This window comes from Saimiri boliviensis, chromosome 5, assembly GCF_048565385.1.
Source record: "Saimiri boliviensis isolate mSaiBol1 chromosome 5, mSaiBol1.pri, whole genome shotgun sequence".
NCBI classification, from domain to species: domain Eukaryota; kingdom Metazoa; phylum Chordata; class Mammalia; order Primates; family Cebidae; genus Saimiri; species Saimiri boliviensis.
Window position 1 is genome coordinate 43,963,558 of NC_133453.1, and position 22,386 is coordinate 43,985,943.

At 42.2% G+C, this 22,386-nt stretch overlaps 1 protein-coding gene and 1 pseudogene across 8 annotated transcripts in view; both read left to right on the top strand.

The window, feature by feature from the left end:
• ANKRD44 (ankyrin repeat domain 44) overlaps positions 1-22,386 on the top strand; it is a 343,966-nt gene that overhangs the window by 291,653 nt on the left and 29,927 nt on the right. For all 8 annotated transcript variants that reach the window (XM_039469990.2, XM_039469992.2, XM_039469994.2 and 5 more), the window contains exon 17: positions 15,297-15,368. In XM_039469990.2, coding sequence (XP_039325924.1) covers positions 15,297-15,368 — 72 coding nt within the window. The remainder of the gene's footprint in view (positions 1-15,296; positions 15,369-22,386) is intronic.
• LOC141584562 (large ribosomal subunit protein uL4 pseudogene) lies at positions 7,327-11,007 on the top strand (annotated as a pseudogene).

The following is a 22,386-nucleotide window of genomic DNA, read 5'->3' on the forward strand; positions in this document are numbered from 1 at the left end:
ACAATAGATACCTTACCTAAATGAAAACCTGATTTAATGAAATGAAATTGAATGAACTTCAGAGAAAATTCTTTGAATTATCATGTTTAGCTTAGATTAGATTCATACGCTCTTGCTTTGCATTGTAAATAATCTGTTCTTTACTGCGATGAGATTGATTTTTGAAGAGAGGGAAGATGGAGGAGAGAGGGGTCTGCCTGTTGGTCTGCAGGTGACCTAAGACCTAAGACCTATAGGTATCCTGCAGGGGTAAGGTTCTCTGTAGTTCTGCTAAAAATTCTGAGGAGAAAGGAGGCTAGAAAAAGAGACAGGAAGATACCTTGTAAATTCCCACTGCAGTGTACTGAATGAACTCAACACTCTGAAGGCAGACCTCTTCCCTTAGAATGGGGAGAGAAGACAGGCAATTGTTGGCATTACACAATTCCTGTTGGTTCCAAGGAGAAAAATGAACAAGTGCTGGCCGTACGGTCTTGAGGTGGCTTGAAGACCTGTGGCTGATGCTTGAGGCAAGGCCAATAGCATATGCCCAGAGAGAGAGACAGATCCCCAGGAAGAGGGAGCCTGTGTTATTGGCTACTGCAGGAACAAACCAAGGGAACTGGGAGAGGGTAGCCCATATGAAAATCCTGTCCATTACCATGACCTTATGGATAAAGTAGACCCTTGAAGAGGTGAGAGGAGCCCATGATTTCTCAGCCTCGGACCCTAAAAAGAGTTCATTGGAAATGCAGTGGGATTGATTTTCGACTCTTGGGACATCATAGCTCTGTCTCCCCTGTCTCTTGTCCAACAAGTGCCTTTGGAAGGAGTGAAAGGCACCTCGTTAAGTCCTCTCAATGTTTTTATGAAAAGAGTTAATTGTGGGACAGTACTGAGGGGAGGAGACTTTTTATAGGCATTTCCAAAGGATAGTAAGACGTTCGAGGGCTTTTGCTAGCATTAGAGCTGATGAATGGTGTAAAAGTATACTTTTCAAAAAATTTAAAATGTGGCTGTCATAATAAGAGAAGAGTAACGTGTTAAAGATTTTTTGAAAAATCTCAGTAAGATGCTAAAGCTTTTCCGAGGAGCACCTGAAGAACAGAGCATGTAGACACTAATACAGTAATAGTAGAATGAGATTACTAGGTTAGGGACAAAACTGGTTCATATCCTGCAGGACAATAAGCTATGACCTCTGGAGCTTTTTATTTTTTTCTTTTTATTTTATTTTTTTTTCTTACCAGACAGTAAAACTTTTATCTCTGCTGGAAACAGGCCAGGCACAGTGTCTTATGCCTGTAATTCCAGCACCTTGAGAGGCCAAAGAGGGCAGGTCACTTGAGGCCAGGAGTTTGAGACCAGCCTGGCCAACATGGTGAAACCTCGACTGTACTCAAAATATAAATATCAACATGGTGGTGCACACCTGTAGTCCTAGCTACTCAGGAGGCTGAGGCAGGATAATCACTTGAGCCTGGGAGGCAGAGGTTGCAGTGAGCTGCGATGGTGCCACTGCACTCCAGTCTGGGAGACAGAGTAAGAGTCTGTCTCAAAAAAAAGATAGAAAGAAAAAAGTCTTACCTCTGCTGGAAACAAATCTACAAGTTAACATGTAATTTTCACAGAGAAATTGCCCTTAATTAACATTATACTAAAAAAATTAATTGTTGGGTGGGCCTGTTTTTGTTTTTTGTTTTTTTTGAGATGGAGTTTCGCTCTTGTTACCCAGGCTGGAGTGCAATGGCGCGATCTCGGCTCACCGCAACCTCCACCTCCTGGGTTTAGGCAATTCTCCTGCCTCAGCCTCCTGAGTAGCTGGGATTACAGGCACATGCCACCATGCCCAGCTAATTTTTTTTTTGTATTTTTAGTAGAGACGGGGTTTCACCATGTTGACCAGGATGGTCTCGATCTCTTGACCTCGTGATCCACCCGCCTCGGCCTCCCAAAGTGCTGGGATTACAGGCTTGAGCCACCGAGCCCGGCCTGTTTTTTGTTTTTTAAGACGGAGTCTCGCTCTATCACCCAGGCTGGAGTCAGTGGTGCAATCTCACCTTACTGCAACCTCCGCCTCCTGGGTTCAAGCGATTCTTGTGCATCAGCCTCCCCTGTAGCTGGGCCTATAGGCACATGCCACCACACCTTGCTAATTTTTGTATTTTTAGTAGAGATGAGGTTTCACTATATTGGCCAGGCTGGTCTCGAACTTTTGATCCATGATCCACCTGTCTCGGACTCCTAAAGTGCTGGGATTACAAGCGGAGCCACCATACTCGGCCTGGGTGGGCCTGTTAAACAATGCTTTTGAAAGGACATGAAATTATTGTCTTTGCCTATTTTTACAAGTTTAGGATTATTTTTTCTTAACAATGGGGAATCTATCAATAACCTCTTGATATTTACCCTTCTTACTCTCTTGCATCCTATACTTCTGCTACCCTTGAGTAATATAGTGATATGATAATGGCTGATTAACACAGACCTTTCATTTTTGTCTTCCTATCCCTGGACTCTTCACACACACACACACACACACACACACACACACACACACACACTCACACACACACTCAACCACCACACACATGTAATGTGGGGATCCAAAAAGAAAAAAAGCGTGTAAGAGAATCAGGTGCCTGTTCCACTGATAGAATACAATATATCCAACGTACTGCTGGATATATTGTATACTCTGCAAAATTCAGAAGTAGTAATATGAATATCAAGGGAATAGCCAAAGTGTCTCGTTGTACTGAAATTTCCTTGCAACAATTACTGTCAGATCCAAATGAACTTGCAGCACTCATAATCATATCTAAGCAGATGTATTAAGGGTGCATCCAAGGTGTATTTTGCTGGTATCAGCAACCAAGGCATTCACCTTGTATCTGAGGTTGGTGCTTCTGGAATGTGCTTGTGGCTGTTCCCTCAGATTTTCTCTGGCACCTTTCCAGCTGTCTCTCTTCTCTATCCTATCTCCAAGACATAAACCTTCCTTCCCTCTTTTGGTTCACTACCCACGCAAAAGAATGAAACCAAATTCAGTTATAGGAAAACTTTGGCACCAGACAGAATATTTCTTTATTAAGGTGAAGTATGATTCTGTTTAATGCAGAGAGAGCAATTTTATATTTTTACTTTGCTTGGGAAAAATTGAATTTGAGAATTCTCCCACTACTTAAATCATTTTAACCCAAAGCTGCTGTGGGACCTCCAAAATAATATGGAAACACTTTGATTATTTTTTTTTTCACATTTGGAATGGTTTCTGCAGCAATTTTTTGCAACACTTTCCAGTAAGTTAAAACTCTTATCGTCTTTGTAATCACTTTTGGTTTCTTCCAGCCTTGGATCACTCCTTATGTTTTCAGTAACCATCATGCCTTGTCCCTAATGATAGTGACTTTATTTTGTATGCATTAATCTTAATAATCATCTTTCTCACCTGGAACAGCTATGGCGAGATGAAAGGAATCACACTGTCTTATTGTTTCAGAAACACATGATCTGGCCTTTTCTGGACTGATTTAGGTATTTTACAACCAGGAAACATGTTTGGAATTCTTTTACTGGTATCTCACCTTTTTCATAGTATTGGTCCATCAATTACATAAAAATTTAATTTCGTTTAATCTTCTTTACTTGCTTATGACCCCTGAAATGTGGACAACTCAAGGGTCACTTCATGATAAGTGATTTCATCACCTTGTAGCAGTAAACTGACATTATGGTTTAGAAAGTCATACTTACTAGAGCATTTTTCAGTTACTCATGTTCTGTGAAAGGTCAGGTTTGTTTATTTGTTTGCTTGTTTTGCTGATTGTTTGGTTGGTGTTTTTGTTTTTATAAGAATTTTATTTTTTTAAGGGCAGTTTTAGGTTTACAGCAAAATTGAATAGAAGAAGGCTCAGAGGGGCCAGGTGTGGTGGTGCACACCTATAATCCCAGCTATTGGGAGGCTGAGGCAGGAGAATCGCTTGAACCTGGGAGGGGTAGGTTGCAGTGAGCTGAGATCACGCCAGTGCAATCCAGCCTGGCAACAGAGCGAGACTCCATCTCAGAAATTTTCCATATACTCCCGACTTCCCTCCCATCCCAGGCACAGCTTCCCTGATTGTCATCATCCTCTACCAGAGAATACATTCATTACAAGTGACAGACCTACAGTGACACATCATAATCACTCAAAGTCCCAGAGTTTACCTCAAGGTCCACTCTTGGTGTTATACATTCTGTGGGTTTGGAAAAATGTATAATGCCAGGTAGTCATCATCATAGTATCATTCAGAGAGTGTTCACTGCTCTAAGTCTTTTGTGCTCTGCCTACTCATCCCTGTTCCCAATCTCAAACCCCTGGTTTTTAAAATGTAGCAATGACTATTCAATTTTTTTTTTTAAGACACGGTCTCACCTTGTTGCCCAGGCTGGAGTACAGTGGTGTGATCATGGTTCTCTGCAGCCTTAACCTCCTGGGCTCAACCACCCACCTCAGCCTCCTGAGTAGCTGGGACTATAGGCACGACCACCATATTTGGCTAATTGTGGGGGTTTTTTGTTGTTGTTTTTACAGACAACATCATTTTGCCGAGGCTGGTGGGTGCCTGTTATCCCAGCTACTTGGGAGACTGAGGCAGGAGAATCACTTGAACCCATGAGGTGGAGGTTGCAGTGAGCTGAGATAGTGCCACTCCACTCCAGCCTGGGTGACAGAGCAAGACTGTCTCTAAATAAATAAAGTTGCATACACCTTGACTTACACAACTATAGAAAGTTAATGGTTCCTTGCTTATGGAATTGGAGTGGGGAGAGACAAATTAAATCAGATTTGATTCATAGATTTCTAGAAACTACAGAGTTTCTGGTAATTTTTAATAACAATTTCAGGCAACACAGCTTCTAATAGCTGTGAAGGACGTGAGTGGAATCATGAAAAAGAGATGGTCACTGCTGCTACAGATATGCCACCTTGGAGATGAGAGTTTATTTGGGGCTGAGCCTGAGGTTCTTTGTGGATATGCAATAAGGTTGAGGGGGTTCCATAGGGGTCCAGCATGGTTTGGCACATCTGAGATCAAAAGACCTATGGGATCTCCCAAGCTCAAACCAGGCCCTTGGGATCCTCTGAAGGGAGGGTATTGACACAGGCTGGTGGTCTGGAACTTCTGCAGACCCAGCCCCCCGTTCTGGGCTGAGCCAAGGCCAGGTCGTAGCCTGACCAGCACTGGCTGCACAGTTGACTCAGAAATGGCCCTGAGGTTGCCTGAACAGCTTTTCATTCTTCAGCATAGACGAGCAGAATGTGAAAGAGAATTAGTGACAGAGGTGCCAACTTTCCAGGGGCCCTGGTCTGCTTCCACCCCTTCACAGACTTGAAGATCCATAAATGTCCCCTCATTCTTCACTGCTAAAAGATAAAGAAATCCATTTTTAACCTCTCGTCAGAGAACCACCTTTATGTGGTTCCCATGGATATTTTCTGATTTGTTTTCTAGCTTCTCCCATCCCTCCTAATTTGTGGAAACCAGTGTGTAGTTTAGAGTCTCACCAGAAGCAACGAGAGAGAGGCTTACCTCAGACACACCAGCTAGACTTTTCTCTTTTTGCAGCCTGAGTCATACTTTCTATTTTCTTACATTTTATAACTGGTGTAGATTAGCTTGAGTTCTCTTGGGGCCCCTGGATTTTTCCCTGCCATGTTTTCACATAGTCTGTCATAATTTATGCTATTTATAAAGCTTGGGTTTCCAGCTCAAATGTTGTATTTATGTGTTCCCTCACAAATTTGGATGATAAGATTACTGTTTTGTTAACTCAGCAGCCAGTTGGCTTACCACTGAGTTCCTATTTGTTCTTGATTTTCTTATCACAGATTCACTTCGTAGAAGAGGCTTAAATTTAACCTTCTATTGCTTTTGCTGCTTTTAAATCCAAAGCATTGAGATGCTGTTTGTGTGAGTCCTCCAATCCTGTGGAAATGCTTCCAGACTGAGAAACTGCCCTATGGATTATTGTAATTTCAAATGCAATAATATTAATGGACCAAAGACTCCACTGTGCATCTCAGCCATTCCCCCAAGTGAACCAGAGAGTTCACATTTTGCAGATAAGACAGCTGAAAAGTTGGCTTGCATGGTTGTACCACCTTCTTTTTCTTTATATTCTCTTCAGGCACCCATCTTCACTTCTCAGTAGGAGTTTGAGGTTGAGATGTCAACCTCAAATGTGATTATTTTCACCCAAACAGAGTCCTGGCAAACAGACGGTGGTAGATGAGGGGTATGGGGAAGAAGTGGGGTCAAGCAGTGCTGAACCCTATGTAGAAGCTTCATGAATGATTAATCAGTTGAGAAAAGCAATTTGGAGGTTTTGGAGATGATAAAAAATAAGATTAGGTAGTCTGGATGAAGGTCTTATTATTAAGGTAGACATTTTAATAGTTTTTTTTTTTTTTTTTTTTTTTTTTTTTTTAAAGGCAGAGGACCAAGTCAGTCCTTGGAATGAGTGCAAATTTTATTGTGTCAATAGAAGTCCAAGGCGACATACTGTATATGCAAATTGGATTTATGAATGTAGTTCAGCATGTAAACTAGCATGTGAATGCATGGATTTTATAAATGTTGATGATAACCATGAAGATGTATTAAATGGGAGTATTCTTACAAGAAGATTATAACTAGTTGAGGTTCCTGAGGGTTATATCTTAGGCCTTTTCCCATCTCTCATTAGACATTCACTCTCATTGGCCTCATTTACTGTGGAGGCTTCATCCGTCAGCCACTGGTGATGACTCCCAAATCCATGACCACCCCAGATCTCTCTTCTAAAGCCTCACACCTTATGTCCAGCTGTCCACTAGACACCTCCCCTTGAATGTCCCAGCAGCATTAAAACCAAAACTCAGTGCATCTCTCTCTACATTGATCTTGCTTCTTCCCTTTGTTTCTTATGAAGAAGGCATCACCATTCACTCCATTACTAAAGCTAGAAAGTTTGGAGTCATCCTTGACTCTCCCCTTTCCCCACCCTCCAACGTTCAGTCAATGAGTTGTGTCCATTCCACCTTCTAAACTATAAGCTCTATATCTCTAAGCTCTATTTAGGGACCACATTAGAGCTGTAATCTCAGTGCCTGGCACAGGAATCAGTAAATAATTATTGAATTAATGAGTAAAAGAGTGACATTTCCTTTTTTTATTTTATTTTTTATTTTTTATTTTTTTTGAGACGGAGTTTCACTCTTGTTGCCCAGGCTGGAGTGCAATGGCGCGATCTCGGCTCACCGCAACCTCCGCCTCCTGGGCTCAGGCAATTCTCCTGCCTCAGCCTCCTAAGTAGCTGGGATTACAGGCACGCGCCACCACGCCCAGCTAGTTTTTTGTATTTTTAGTAGAGACGGGGTTTCACCATGTTGACCAGAATGGTCTCGATCTCTCGACCTCGTGATCCACCTGCCTCGGCCTCCCAAAGTGCTGGGATTACAGGCTTGAGCCACCGCGCCCGGCCTGACATTTCCATTTTTATAACCTCTTCTGTAGTTCAGGCCACCATGGGTTCTCTCTGACTGATTAATTCACAATTTAGAAATCCCACAGTTGAAATATCCTAACACACCTCCTTCTTCTAGGGTAGCAGTACCCACCCCCAGCACCACTGTAGTTCATTTTCCACTCTGCAGCCAGAGTGGATTTAAATAAAGAATCTGATCACAATCATGTCTCTTCTGATAATGACCTGGTTTACAACTATTGTCCTGGAACACTCTCAAAAATGTCATAGTATATTGTCTTCTAGTCCCTGTTTGTCATGTTTGTGATAGTGGGGGAAATGATTCTGTGTTCCTTTGACTAAAAGTTTATTCTAGGACAGGATTTGGGGTTGGTACACACTGTCAATTCCAGGAAGTCTTGCAGGTGATAATATTGCAAAACAAAGCAAAGAACAGCTGTTTTCTAGCCTTATCAAGCAGTTAGGGCTACTTTTATTTCAACTATGTAACAGAGATTGGTTTTAAAGTTATTTGCTTTGAAGTTAAAATTAAATTTATTCTCATTATTCTAAGATACTAGATTGTTTAATTTCCAGATTCTATTTTCATATTAATAAGAAACAAAGTATCACATACTTCAAATGTAATTATATGTATTGTATTATTTGCAAATTTGAAATTGCATGCTTTTAGATGGTAATTTTTTACATTGTTATTTGATTTACCAAAAAAAATCCTAACATCATAGCATTTTGTTCCACATGTATTGATTTGAAAGGAGTTCTGAATCTATTTAAGAGTCCGTGGACATTATTAAATTAAATGAAAGGTTAATTTTTCCAAACAGAAATCGCTTTAGTGTTTTTCTGATTACAAAACAATACATAGCTGGGTGTGGTGGTATACCCCATAGTCCTAGCTACCCAGGAGGCTGAGGCAAGAGGATTGCTTTAGCCCAGGAGTCTGGGGCTCTATTGTGCTATTATTACACTTATGCTCTGTACTCCAGCCTAGGCAATGTAGCAAGATCCTGTCTCTTAAAACAAAACACACACAAACAGAACAGTACATATTCACTGGAAATATAATGAAGAAAATAAAAGTCTTCTATAACATTACTTTTAGGATATTGTGTTAAATCTTTTAAGGTATATATTTCTATATCTAGACTTTTTGTTTTCCTGTATATATAGTCATGTCAATGCAGCATTTTTTTTTTTTTTTTTTTTTTTTTGAGACAGAGTCTTGCTCTGTCACCCAGGCTGGAGTGCAATGGTGCGGCCTCAGCTCACTGCAACCTCTGCCTCCAAGGTTCAAGAGATTTCCCTGCCTCAGCCTCCCGAGTAGCTGGGACTAGAGGGGCACATCACCATGCTTGGCTAATTTTTGTATATTTTAGTGGAGACAGGGTTTCACCATGTTGGCCAGGATGGTCTCGATCTCCTGACCTGGTCTCGATCTCCTGACCTGCTTCAGCCTCCCAAAGGGTTGGGATTATAGGCATGAGCCACTCACCTGGCCAGCTTTTTTAAAAAAATGAAAATAGTGTCATTCAGCACTATGGCTTTAAAATGCATTTTCCGCTTGATAAGCTTGGGACTTACAGGGAGAAAAATGGGTAAAGTAGATTTTTAGGAAGTTTTGCTTTCCAGTGTTTCGGGTGCCGTAATTTCCCCTTCTCCATCCCCATTAGGAAAACATCTATACAAACTTGTATTAATATTATAAGCTGGGTATGATGGCTCACACTTGTAATCCCAGCACTTTGGGAGGCTGCAGCAGAAGAATGGCTTGAGCCCAGAGTTTGAGACCAGCCTGGGCAACATAGTGAGATCCTATCTCTAGAAAAATTAAAAAAAAATTAAAAATTTTTTTTAAAAAACCACTTGTATTGCTCTTTGAATCAGTCAGGATTCATTTGCAGGACTCAGAAACCACTCTAGTTATTTTAAGCAAAAAAAGTTTGATTTTTAAAAATCACTGTTTGCAAGATTATTGGAAGATCTAGAAGAGTGGCCTTTAGGTGGGCCTCCATAAATAAGCCTGAACTGATGAACTGGACTGTCGGGGGCTGCCTCTGTCCCATGATCAGGAAGGTAAGGAATCAGAAATCAGCTACTGGAATGACTGATTCCGTAGACACTTCACCCTAGCTGATGTTCAGGGACAGTCTTGTCATCCCCACTAATATTGCCTTAAGAGTCACACAGCTTTTTGATTTGATTCATACTGCCAAAAAAAAATGAACATCCTGTATCCCTGTGTCTGGCGTCTGTATCCTCACTAAACTCATGGCCTATATACCAGAACTAAAAGACAAAGTCTTCATGACTACGCTTGCCATTGGAAGTCACAGATTTTCTCTGCCTCACCTCTGTCTTCTAAAGGCCACGCGCTGTTCTCATGACCTGCTAATTCATGGGCAGTGTAGAGCTGTTTGTTGTTTTTGTACAAACTGGTGTGAACAAAGTTCACAATATCTGGTTAAAAGGGAAGCTTGAACACAGCAGGCAAAATGACATTTTTGCCAGAGAAGTCTCCCTTTTTGGAGTCTACTGCTTTCAGGGGATGAGCACATGGCATGGCAGGAAGAGAAGTTTTAGGGTACTGACAGAGCTGTGGCCCCGATACCCAGAGTCTGAGGTCATAGGACTCACTATTCTGGCTAGGGTGGTTTTGGAAATATGGGTTGTGAAGGCTGCTTGTTTGCACCAACACAAACCTGATGCCATTGGCACTGTAGAATGAACGCAACCCAAAAATGATATGCCATTTGCTCTATTGTGGTTGCCTCAGCCTTACCAATGCTGGTCGTGTCTAAAGGTCATTGTATTGAGGAAATTCCTGAACTTCCTTTGGTGGTTGAAGATAAAGTTGAAGGCTACGAGGAGAACCAGTAGGCTCTTTTGCTTCATAAGAAACTTAAAACCTGGAATGATATCAGAAAGGTCTATGACTCTCAGCAAATAAGAGCTGGCAAGGACAAAATAAGAACCCATCACCGTATCTGACACAGGATACCCTGCATCATCTATAATGAAGATAGTGGTATCATGAAGGCCTTCAGAAACATCCCTGGAATTACTCTGCTTAATGTAAGCAAACTGAGCATTTTGAAACTTGCTCCTGGCGGGCATGTGGGATGTTTCTGCACTGGACTGAAAGTGCTTTCTGGAAGTTAGATGAATTGTGTGGCACTAGGCATAAAGCTGCTTCCCTCAAGAGTAACTGTAATCTTTCCATGCACAAGATGAACAATACAGACCTTAGCAAAATCTTGCAAAGCCTAGAGATCCAAAGAGCCCTTCAAGCAGCAGGCAAGCAGATTCATTGCAGAGTCCCAAAGAACCCAGTGAAAAATCTGAATATCATGTTGAAGTTAAACCCATACGCAAACACCATGTATCAGGACACCATTCTTTGCTAGGGTAAGAATCACAAACTCTGGGGGATAAGGTAGCAGCAGCAGCAGCACCAGCAGTAGCACTAGAGGCTTAATCAGGTGAGAAGGGGGTTGCAGGAAGAAGCCTGCGGTAGGAAAGAGGAAAAAAAGGGCTGTTGGTGTTAAGAAGCCAACAGCCATTGGCACTGTAGAATGAACCTGCAACCCCCTTCTCACCTGATTAAGCCTCTAGTGCTACTGCTGGTGCTGCTGCTGCTGCTACCTTATCCCCCAGAGTTTGTGATTCTTACCCTAGCGAAGAATGGTGTTAAGAAGCAGCAGAGGCCGGGTGCGGTGGCTCAAGCCTGTAATCCCAGCACTTTGGGAGGCCGAGGCGGGTGGATCACGAGGTCGAGAGATCGAGACCATCCCGGTCAACATAGTGAAACCCTGTCTCCACTAAAAATACAAAAAATTAGCTGGGCATGGTGGCGCGTGCCTGTAATCCCAGCTACTCAGGAGGCTGAGGCAGGAGAATTGCCTGAGCCCAAGAGGCGGAGGTTGCTGTGAGCCGAGATCGCATCATTGCACTCCAGTCTGGGTAACAAGAGCGAAACTCCGTCTCAAAAAAAAAAAAAAAAGCAGTAGCAGAAACCTCTGGTGGGAAAAAAGGCAGCAGCTTTAAAGAAGCCAGCAGAAAAGAAAGCTACCACAGAGGAAGATAAGCTTTTAAATGTGTTTATTCCATAAAGATCAAATAATTTTGGATACCTTATTTTTAATAAGGACCTGATCAAAGAAGCAGTGAAGAAAAAGAAAAGTTTATGCATCTAACTGGCAGAGTTGAAATCAAATCTGGAGCTCTAGCTCAAGGGAATCTAGGAAATATGATGTTTAGCTGTCCAGCCTCTGTAATGTAGGGCAGCCCAGGCCCCCCAGTCAGGAAGCTGGAGTTGGATATTGATTACCATCATAGCTCACATCAAGGCTTTGGATACTGGACTTGTATTCCTTTTGGATGTGTCACTATAGAAAGAAAAGCTTCAAGAGTCAGGCATATGGTGACTTGTGCCTGTAGTCCCAACTACTCCGGAGGCTAAGGTGGGAGGATTGCTTGAGCCCAGGAGTTCAAGGCTGCAATGAGCTATGCTCACACCACCACACTCCAGCCAGGGTGGCAGAGTGAGACCCTGTCTCTTTTTAAAAAAAGAGCTTCAAAGCAAGATAAAAGGGAACAATTTATCTGGAAGGGTAATATATACCACTATAATTTATTTAACATATTACTATTGCTAGTTATTATTTTTTCTGTTTTTTCACATAAACAATGTCTTAATAAATGGCTCTTATCAGAGTCACTAATAGACTCCTCTGTTTTGCTAAACACAATGGTCAGTTCTCAGGCCTCATATTGCTAATCTCAGTGATTACAGTGGTCAGTTCTTAGGCCTCATGTTGCTAAACTCAGAGATCAGTTCTCAGGCCTGGCTTACACCTGTGTAATCTCAGCAATTTGGGAGGCCAGCGTGGCAGGATTGCTTGAGTGCAAGAGTTTGAGACCAGCCTGGGCAACTTAGTAAGACCCTGTCTCTAAAAAAAAATTTTTTTTTTAAATTAGCCAGGCATTAGTCCCAGTTACTCGGGAGGCAGAGTGGGAGAATCCTTTGGGCCTGGGAGGTTGAAGCTGCAGTGGGCCGATATCATACCACTGCGCTCCAGCCTGGGTGACAGAGTGAGACCCTGTCTCTTTAAAAAAAAAAAAATTCTCAAGCCGTATTTTCCTTGATCTGTCATGACAGTTGACGTGACTGCTCATTCTCTTCATAAAACACCTCCTTCACTTGGTTTCAGAACCTCATGCTCTCCTTGTTTTCCTTTTAGCTCCCCTGCTCAGTCTCAGTCTTCCTATTGGTTCCACCTCGTCTCTTCATCTCTTAGTGGTGGGTGCCTCTTAGTCCTGGGACCCCCTCTCTTCTTTGTGTACTCCTTTGTTCATCTCATCCAATCTTACAGCTTTAAATACCCTGAACTCCAAACCCATGTGTCCAGCAACTTTCTGGATAAGATGTATTTTTTCATTAAGATCAGGCTCTGGCTCTGTTGCCCAGGCTAGAATGCAGTGGTACAACCTCAGCTCACTGCAACTTCCACCTTCTGGACTCAAGCCATCCTTCCACCTCAGTAGCTGGGACTACAGCTGTGCACTGCCATACTTGGTTAATTTTTGTATTTTTTGTAAAGACGGGGCTTCGCCGTCTTGCCCAGCCTGGTCTGCCACTCCTGAGCTCAAGTGATTCTCCCACGTCAGTCTCCCAAAGTGCTGAGATTATAGACATGAGCCACCACACCTGCCAAGATGTATCTTTAGATGCTTTATAAACATCTCAAACTTCACAGGTCTAAAACTGAACTTCTGCTCGTTTCCACTAAATATATCCCACTGACAGCCTTCTTCATCTCAGGTCATGGTACCTTTATCCTTCCGTTTGCTTAGGACAAAAACTGGGCGTCATCCTTGTCTTCTCTCTTTTTCTTATATTCATTGATTTTACCTCTAAAAACATCCACAACCTAACTGTTTCTCCCAGCTCCACTGCTTCTTGCTGGTCCAAGCCACTGTTATTTTCTCTTTGGACTATTGCCCCAACTCCTAAATGGTCTCTGTGCTCCCATCTTTGTCTCTTTAGAGCCTAACAGATCATGTCACTCCTCTGCTCAGAGCACTCCACTGAATTTCCACCTCGCTCGGGATAAAAGTCAAAATTCTGACAACAACCCACAAGGCTCTCCTTGACACCCCACCCCCACAACCACCATCTCTCTGATTTCTGTCCTGCCATTCTCACCCTCACTCACTTGGCTCCAGCCTCCTTAGAAACACACCTGTCTGTAAGCGTCTTGGCAGCTCCTGACCCCTCTGCTTAGAATGCTCTTCTCCCAGATATTCACAAGGCTCCCTCACCTCCCTCAAGACTTTATTTGGCCATCACCTGCTCAATGGGGCTTTCCCTAATCACCCTATGTAAAGTTACAAACTAATCTCCCCTCGAGCTCTTTGAACCTTCCTTCTCTGCCACAGCACCTTGCTCTTGCGTGCTTGCTTGCTTGGCGGAGTCTTGCTCTGTTGCCAGGCTGGAGTGCAGTGGTGCGATCTTGGCTCCACTGCAACCTCCAACTCCTTGGTTCAAGCGATTCTCCTGCCTAAGCCTCCTGAGTAGCTGGGATTATAGGCACGCACGACCACACCCAGCTAATTTTTGTATTTTTAGTAGAGACAGCATTTCACCATGTTAGCCAGGATGGTCTTGATCTCTTGACCTGGTGGTCTTCCCGCCTCAGCCTCCCAAAATGCTGGGATTACAGGTGTGAGCCACCGTGCCTGGCTGTACTTTCTAATAAACTATATAACTTCTTTCTTTTATTTTATGTCCCTTCCACAATAGGAAAATAGATTTTTAATACTTGGTTTATTGTGGGAATATCAGCGCATGAATTTTTAATACTTGGCTTATTGAATTATCAGTACAGGGAACAATGTCAGGGTACATGGTAATCATTCATGAGTATTTGTTGTATGAGTCAGTTTTCTTACATATGTACCATTGTACACTCGTCTAATTATTTTTTAGGAATGAAACCCAAGAGTCAAAAGATATGCACAAATTGCCAAGAAGGTTTTTTCCCTCTCTGAGTCTGCTTGCTAGGGAACCAGAAAGGTTTTTAACAATTTGTTCTCCTACCAAGGGTCTGTGAGAATGTCATTTTCCTGCCACCCTCACTAACCCCACGCCCTAGTCACACTGGTCTTTCCATTCCTTGATCTTACCATGTTTGTCCTCTCTTGATGCATATCATTGACTATTTCCTCTTCCCAAATACTCTCCTGTCACTCCTTTATCTGGTTTAATTATTCTTCTTATTTAGGATTCACTTGAAGTGTCATTTCCTTGGAGAAGGCCTTGCCTGACCATCTGCTATAAACTAGCCTGTCAGTCACTCCATATCACATCCCTGTTTTATTCTCATTACAGCATGAATCACTTCCAAATGTTTTCTTATTTGTGTATTTATTTATCTATGCTTCGTTTTTCTAAAATGTAAGCTTCATGAAAGCAGGAACCTTATCTTTTTCAACACTAACCACACTCTCTGCGGTAAATGTGTGTTTGACAATAGAATCAATACTGGGTCTTTTTTTTTTTTTCATTTTTATCAATTTGCTAAGAGAACATGGCTACAACATGAATTATTTTTCTGGATTCAAGTGCTGAGGTGATCTAGAAATTGAAATATTCTGTTAGCATATTGTTTTAGATATATCAGATTTTTATATTACTGATAAATTACATAACTTCCCAAGTTTCTGAAACCTGTTTTCTCATTTATGCCAACATTTTGCAAGATTTGGACTCACGTACTGTTGTTTGCTTTTTGTCTCCACAGCTTTTGGAAAGAACAAACAATGGATTTGAAGAATCAGATTCTGGTGCTACCAAGAGTCCACTCCACTTAGCTGTAAGTGAGATGCCATGGGCAGCTTCATCTGTTACACAAAGAACCTAAGCGTTCTTAAAACTAGACTGCTCTTAAAATGTAAGCATAGTAACACAGTGATGAGTGGTAATGAAAGTAGTCCATGGTTGAAGGTGCAGTCTGTGGAGAGAGACCGCCTCACCTTCTAGTCCTGGCTTCATCTGCTGGTGATCTCAGACATATGACTTCCCTGTCTTAAGCCTCAGTTTCCCCATATGTAAAATGAGGGCAAATGAAAAGAGATAATGCACCTAATGCTCTTACCACAGTGTTCCTAATAAATTCTTGTTATAAAGTTTAAGTCTTTAAAATTCAATGGACACATTTCAGTTTAAGAGACGTGATTAGAGATAACAATATACAAGTGGTGAACCTATGGCTAATTGAATCCCACAGTTAAAAACTGGCAGGATGTTTAAACATAAACTTACTAGAGCAAGATGAGCACATGCAGAGCTGCAGCTGTGACCTTCTGTCTGGACTTGAAAACAAGGTCTCCAAGGAAGTCTGAGGCTCTCATTCTTGTACTGGGTGAGATCTGGGAGGGGAGGGAAGAAGAGTTATTTTATCACCAGTAAAGCTTCCTGTCCACATCGCAGTAATTGAGGGCAAAGGCAACAGCTCAGAGTGATGATCCCCAAACTCTTCATGGGAGTGACCATGGTGGGAAGTACACCCACCACTCTGTCTCACATTGTGACCTGGTAAGAGTTGGCCATCAGCAGCTGCTCCCTAGGAATCCTGCTGAGTGGCAGCCACACCCAACAACAGCCAGCTCACCTGACCGATACACTCACGTGGCCCTTGGTGTTGCTGAATTGTGAACACTTGGTTCAAGGCCACAAAGATGGTGTTGGGATGCTTCCTTGCTTAGTAAAACCCAGGAGCAGGACACCAGGAAGAATGGGAAGGGGCTGGGTTTCTTTGTTTAACTGTAGTTATGACATTTCACTTAATACCATATGTACATAAGCACTTCTTCAGTGTCGTTCTGATGAAAAATTGACATGGAGATTTGGGGGAGAAGAGAGAAGTGTTTTATTAATTGACATACAGAGGAGTTCAGGCAAGGAGAGAGGAGACAAGGCCATCACACAAGGATTGGGAGTATCCAGAGCTGATTGTATGTGTGGAGCCCTCCCTTCACTTCCGGTCTCCCCACATACAGCACACCTGCTGATATCCACTCACATATCCTCTGACACCCACCAACACACCCCCTACACACTCATACACACATGCATTTTGAGTCCAGTGAAATCGGGGTAAACTGTGCATCAGTCTTTGTTCCCAGAGATGGATTTACTGTGGAAAAGGTGGGTGAATAGTGGAATATTTTTACATATAAAGCTGCATGCCAGTTGACCCTTAGCACAGGTTGCTTGCTAGAATCCCTGCCCAACCACCTACTGTGCCTGGGGAAGTTACCCCAATGCTGAGCACTCACCAACATAGCACTAAGGCCCCTGGAGAGTACTTTGTGGAGGGTTATCTCAGAAGTCTCGGGCCCTGGAAAAGTGGGTTTGACTGTATTGCCAAGCCTGCTACTAATCTGAGAAGAGTTTCTTGGCTTCTAAAAACTCTATTATCTTTCATTCTTCTTTTTTTCCACAGTGTATTTGTTGAGTGCTTATTGTATACTCTGCTAAACTCATGGGTTGCTGGCTGTATAAAGACAGGGTGGTGATAGCCTTTAAAAGAGGTGGGCTTTGGTGGTTCTGCAGCTGACAGAGGCCAAGGAAAGGTACATCAAGTGGAGGTCCCAGCTGCCATTCTTTTCACTAGCAACTCACCTGGACATGGTTTCCCCACCTGTAAGTTAAAGGAAAGCTGTTAGTTAAGCATCTCAAAGACCCTTTCCAACTTGTTAACTTACTTAATTGTTTATTGTGCGATCTTAACCAAACACCTCACCCCTTATGTCTCAGTGTCCCTAACCATGATATGCGAATAGCAGTACCTCAATATAGGGCCATTGCGGAGATGGCATGAGTTAATGGATGTAACACAATTAGAACAGAGCCTGGCACATATGTGCCATGAGCTAGCTTCTTCATCATCATTACTAACATCATATAACATCTTATTAACATCATCCTTCCATCCAGTATACACTGACTGTGAATAGTGCCAAGCACTGTTTGAGTGGCTGGAGATATTGCAGTGAACAAAACCCCACCTCTGCCCTTGCAGAGTATCCAGTCTAGGGGAGACAACAGGCAAGGAAATATCTCACATGACAGATGGTAATAAGTGCTGCAGGTGCTATAGAGAAAGTAAAATGGAATCAGGGAGATATAACGTGTTGAAGTGGTAAACAAGGTGCTTATTTATTTATTTATTTAAGAGGTGGAGTATCACTACATTGCCCAGGCTGGTCTCAAACTCCAGGGTTCAAGTGATCATCCTGTCTGAACCTCCTGAGGAGCTGGGATTGCAGGCATGGGCTGCTGCACCTGGCAGGGTACTACTTTACGTAGCATAGAATCTCATATTTGTACAGAGGCCTTAAGAGCTATGCATGTTGATATCTGACAGAGGAGTGTTTTGGGCAGAAGTGCAAAGTCACTGGGGGAGCTCATGCTTGGCATGTCCACAGAACAGCAAAGAAGCCACTGTGGCTGGAGCAGAGTGGAGAGGAGAGAGTAGCTGGGGGTAATGCCTCACATGTTGTGGAGGGAGCCAGGTTCTCACGGGGACTTCCACTCTGAACAAAATAGGAAGCTATTAGGAGGGTTTTGAGGAAACAGATTGACATGATATGATTTTTGTTTCAAAAGGATCTCTTTGGTTTCTCTGTTGAGTCAAAATTGCAAGGGAACAAAAGCAGAAGCAAGGCAAACCAGGCTACAGATGATGACCATGACTTTGACCAGGGTGATTATGGTGGATTCCTTCTAAAATTATTTTCTTCTTTCTCTCTAAAAACTAACACTTTAGAAAATTATTTGCTTCAAGGACCCCGCAAGTATGCCCATTACCCTCTCTAGGGGCCTCAGTAGCAATTAACTTGATAAAACCCAAGGCACATAATTTCTTAACTGGAAGAGCTCTAGCAGTGTAATGGAACCAGATGCCCCCCAAACCTTGACTGCCACAAGAAACCCAATCTGCCTTGAGTTACTATTTCCTAGCTGAATGACTCAAATCTCCAGGGTTATTGGCCTAATGAATTTCATAAGCATTTCATCCACTTGAAAAAATTAAATTAAGAAACAGTGTTATGCAAATGAAAGGCTCCAGCTGTCAAGATTTCCAGACAGATCCATTGTTCTCATGGACTCTGTTGAGATCCCAGTTCTTTCTCCTCACTGTCTTTAGTTCCTATCTGACAAGGTCTAGAGAAATTAATCATGTTTAAGACATATTTGTTACCTAATAAGGTTTTTTAAAGGTATTGCTTAAAACAATTTAAAATGTTTAATACTTCTAGTGAAGGCTATACTTTATGCATAGTAAAATTCAGGAGCTACAAATTAGATTAAAGAAACAAGGCAAACTACCAGGTCACACTTGTCCAACCCCTGGCTAAAGTGCCGCATGTGGCCCAGGTTGGCTTTGAATGTGGCCTAACACAAATTTGTAAACTTTCTTAAAACATGATGAGGTTCTTTTTTTTTTTAAGCTCATCAGCTATTATTAGTGTTAGTGTCTTTTATGTGTGGCCCAAGACAATTCTTCCAGTGTGGCCCAGGAAAGCCAAAAGATTGGACACCCCTGCTATAGACAAGTCTAGCCTTTCCATCATTCTGTCTGAAAGAGTGTTTTTAAATGACTGGTATAGAAGAAAGTATGGGTTGAAATTTTAAAGCTTTCCTAATTGCCAGCAGGGTTCACTCCATTTTATTTTAGTTTTGGGTCTCTTTAACTTAAGCAGTTAAGTCCAAGTTTAAGTGACAGACTCAAGCCTGGGGTCAAGTGTTGCAGCCTGAGGTGCATACTGACGTAGGCCCTCCTCTTATCTAAAGCTTTACATGAAGTGCTCCTGAGTTGGCTTAAAATCACCTGTGCAGCCAGGCATGGTGGCTCACGCCTGTAATCCCAGAACTTCAGGAGGGCAAGGCAGGCAGATCACTTGAGGCCAGAAGTTTCAGACCAACCTGGCCAACATGGTGAAAACCCATCTCTACTAAAAATAAAAAAATAAAAAAAATTAGCTGGGCATGGTAGCGTGCACCTGTAATCCCATCTACTGGGGAGGCTGAGGCAGGAGAATCACTTGGACCCGGGAGGTGGAGGCTGCAGTGAGCTGAGATGGTGCCATTGCACTCCAGCCTGGGTGACAGAGTGAGATTCTGGCTTAAAAAAAAATGGCCGGGCCGGGTGCGGTGGCTCACGCCTGTAATCCTAGCACTTTGGGAGGCCGAGGTGGCTGTATCACCTGAGGTCAGGAGTTCAAGACCAGCCTGGCCATCATGGTGAAACCCCATCTTTAAAAAAAAAAAAAAAATTGCCTATGCCCTGACCGAAACTGCAGGAAAGGTATACAGCAATTCATTATACTATTCTCAGTTCTTTATGTTTAGAATTTCCCATAATAAAAGGTTAAGGAAACATATACTTTATGGCCATGGTGCACCCTTTCCATATTCACTAGTGAAAAGCCTCACCACTTGGGCTCTGGGAGTCAATCTGGTCCACCTTTGAAACCCAGTTCTTCCACATTAGGCTGTGTAACCATGGGAGAGCTGGGTATCGTTTCTGCCCTTCTGTGTCATCCTGGGCAAAATGGGAACAACAGGAGCAGCCAAAGCATGGGTTGTTTTGAGAATTCAATGAGGCAATGCGTGCCCAGTATTGCCTGACACACAGCAAGGGCTCATCAGATTTAGCTATTGCTTCGGATTTTAGGTTAGAATAAAGGCTTACTATCCTGTGCAGCTATGGTTTGCATAGCAAGAACAGATCAGAAAGTTAGACATATCTATTAGCAATTTATTTTAGAAATGTGTTCTCCTGTCTCATGCCAGGCCGTGTGTGTAGTAAAAGGGCAAGAGTCTAAAGGTCAGGCCCGGAAGCATACCTTCTTGCTTCATAGCGCCGCTCAAGCCACTGCATTTCTGTGTTGTGCCTTCTATAGAAAGCATTTAGGTTTCTGAGTCAATATTTGTTATTCAACTCTGTTGCCATTATTTAGTCTCTACTCCACATAGAGACAAGAGTATTTGTTTGGAAGTCAACTAAATGGAATTACTGGGGGAAATTGTAAGATGGTGCCTAAAAGCATGAGTTTTAGTAGTGACAGATTCTGGGTTCAGAATCCTGACTTTGTCACTTACTAAGTGATCTTGGACAAGTTAATTAACATTGCTTGTTTTTGGTTTTCATCTATAAGAAAGGATGTTTGGGATTTATGCTAAAATGTTCAAAATAGTGCCCAGAACATAAAAATCCCTCAAAAAATAATTGCGATTTAAAAAATATGTTTCTACCACAAATAGTGATAAGTATAATCATCATTATATTCATTCTTTTATTCATTAAGTAAGTGTTGAGTGTCTACTGTGTACAGGCATGATTCTAGAATAGAGCAGGAACAACCCACATCAAGTCACTTCAATCATAGACAATAAGCAAATCAATAGATATTCATTGATATCTGTTTTGTGCTATGAAGCAGAAGAGAGCAGGATAAGTGGGGTGGAGAGTGTCTGGGAATATGTGTGAAGTGGAGGGCAGAGCCTATTTTATATCTTACATGGGCTGCTCTGGGACGCCCCCCTGATTAGGTGATATTTGAGCAGAATTACTGGAAGAGCTTTCCAGACAGAAAGGGCAGAAAGCACAGATGCAGTGGCCCAGCGGGGGATGTACAGTTGTTTAACTGTAGCAGCTGGAACAGAGTGAGTGAGGGGACATACTGAAGTGAGGATAGCAGGAGGCCAGATTCTGGGGGCCTGATTGGTCATGGAAAATTTTGGATGTTGGTATCAGTGAAGATACCATGTCATAGGCTAGTTTTTTAAACAAGGAGTAATGTGATCCAACTTGGGTTTAAAAGATTTCATCTAATGGTTGCATTAGTAACAGATTGCAGGGGGACAAGGATAGGAAGGGAAGCTTTTGGTGTAATCCTGGCAAAACAGGTTGATGATACAGTGAGAAGTGGACAGATTCTGAATGTATTTTAAAAAAAGAATAGAGATTATGGTGCCCTGAAAGTGGCATTGGCACAGCACTTTGTGAGAATTAGGCCAGATTCCTGGCAGATGCCTGAGAACCTAATGACACCTCCGTGGGAGTTAGCAAGTGTGTCCCTTGCTTTCAGCAGACACTTCCCTGTACTAGGGCAGCAAGGAGGGGAAGGGCTATTTTTCAGCTCCTACTGGCCCTTTTATCCCAGACCCCTTCCTTGTTCAGGGCTATAGCTCTGGGTTTAATAGGAGGGAAGACAAAGACAGCTGTAAGGTTTGGAGCCTGAACAACCAGAAGAATAAAGTTGCCATTTACTGAGATGGTAAAGGCTGCAGATGGAGCAAGTTTTGGGAAGAAAATTTTGGTTTGAGATGATGCCTATTAGACATTCAAGTGGGAACATCAATAGGCAACTGGACATACAAGTTGAGAAGTCAAGGGAGAAGGGACTGGGATATGAATTTGGGATTCATCAGCATGAGTTGTTATACTACATGTTATAAATTATATGGAGGTTTAATATGTAACATAATAACCAAAAATCATTCACAAAAATAATGTAATGAGAAAAAAATTGTTTAATGTATCAGTACTCTTAATTCCCATGTCTCCTTTCCAATCTAGTTTTTGTTATTGTCATTGTTAACACATAGGAAGAAACATTCAAACCATATTTTAAAAAGGTAAAATAAGTCCATGCATTTATTACTGTACCTCCTGGTTCTAGCAATAACTATCATTGATACTTCTTTTGTATCTTTCTACAAATATTTTATGAATATAGAAGTATATATATGCATGTTTGTGTATATATATTATATATTTTCTTTGTATGTAAATGAGGTCATACTTTAAGTACTGTTTG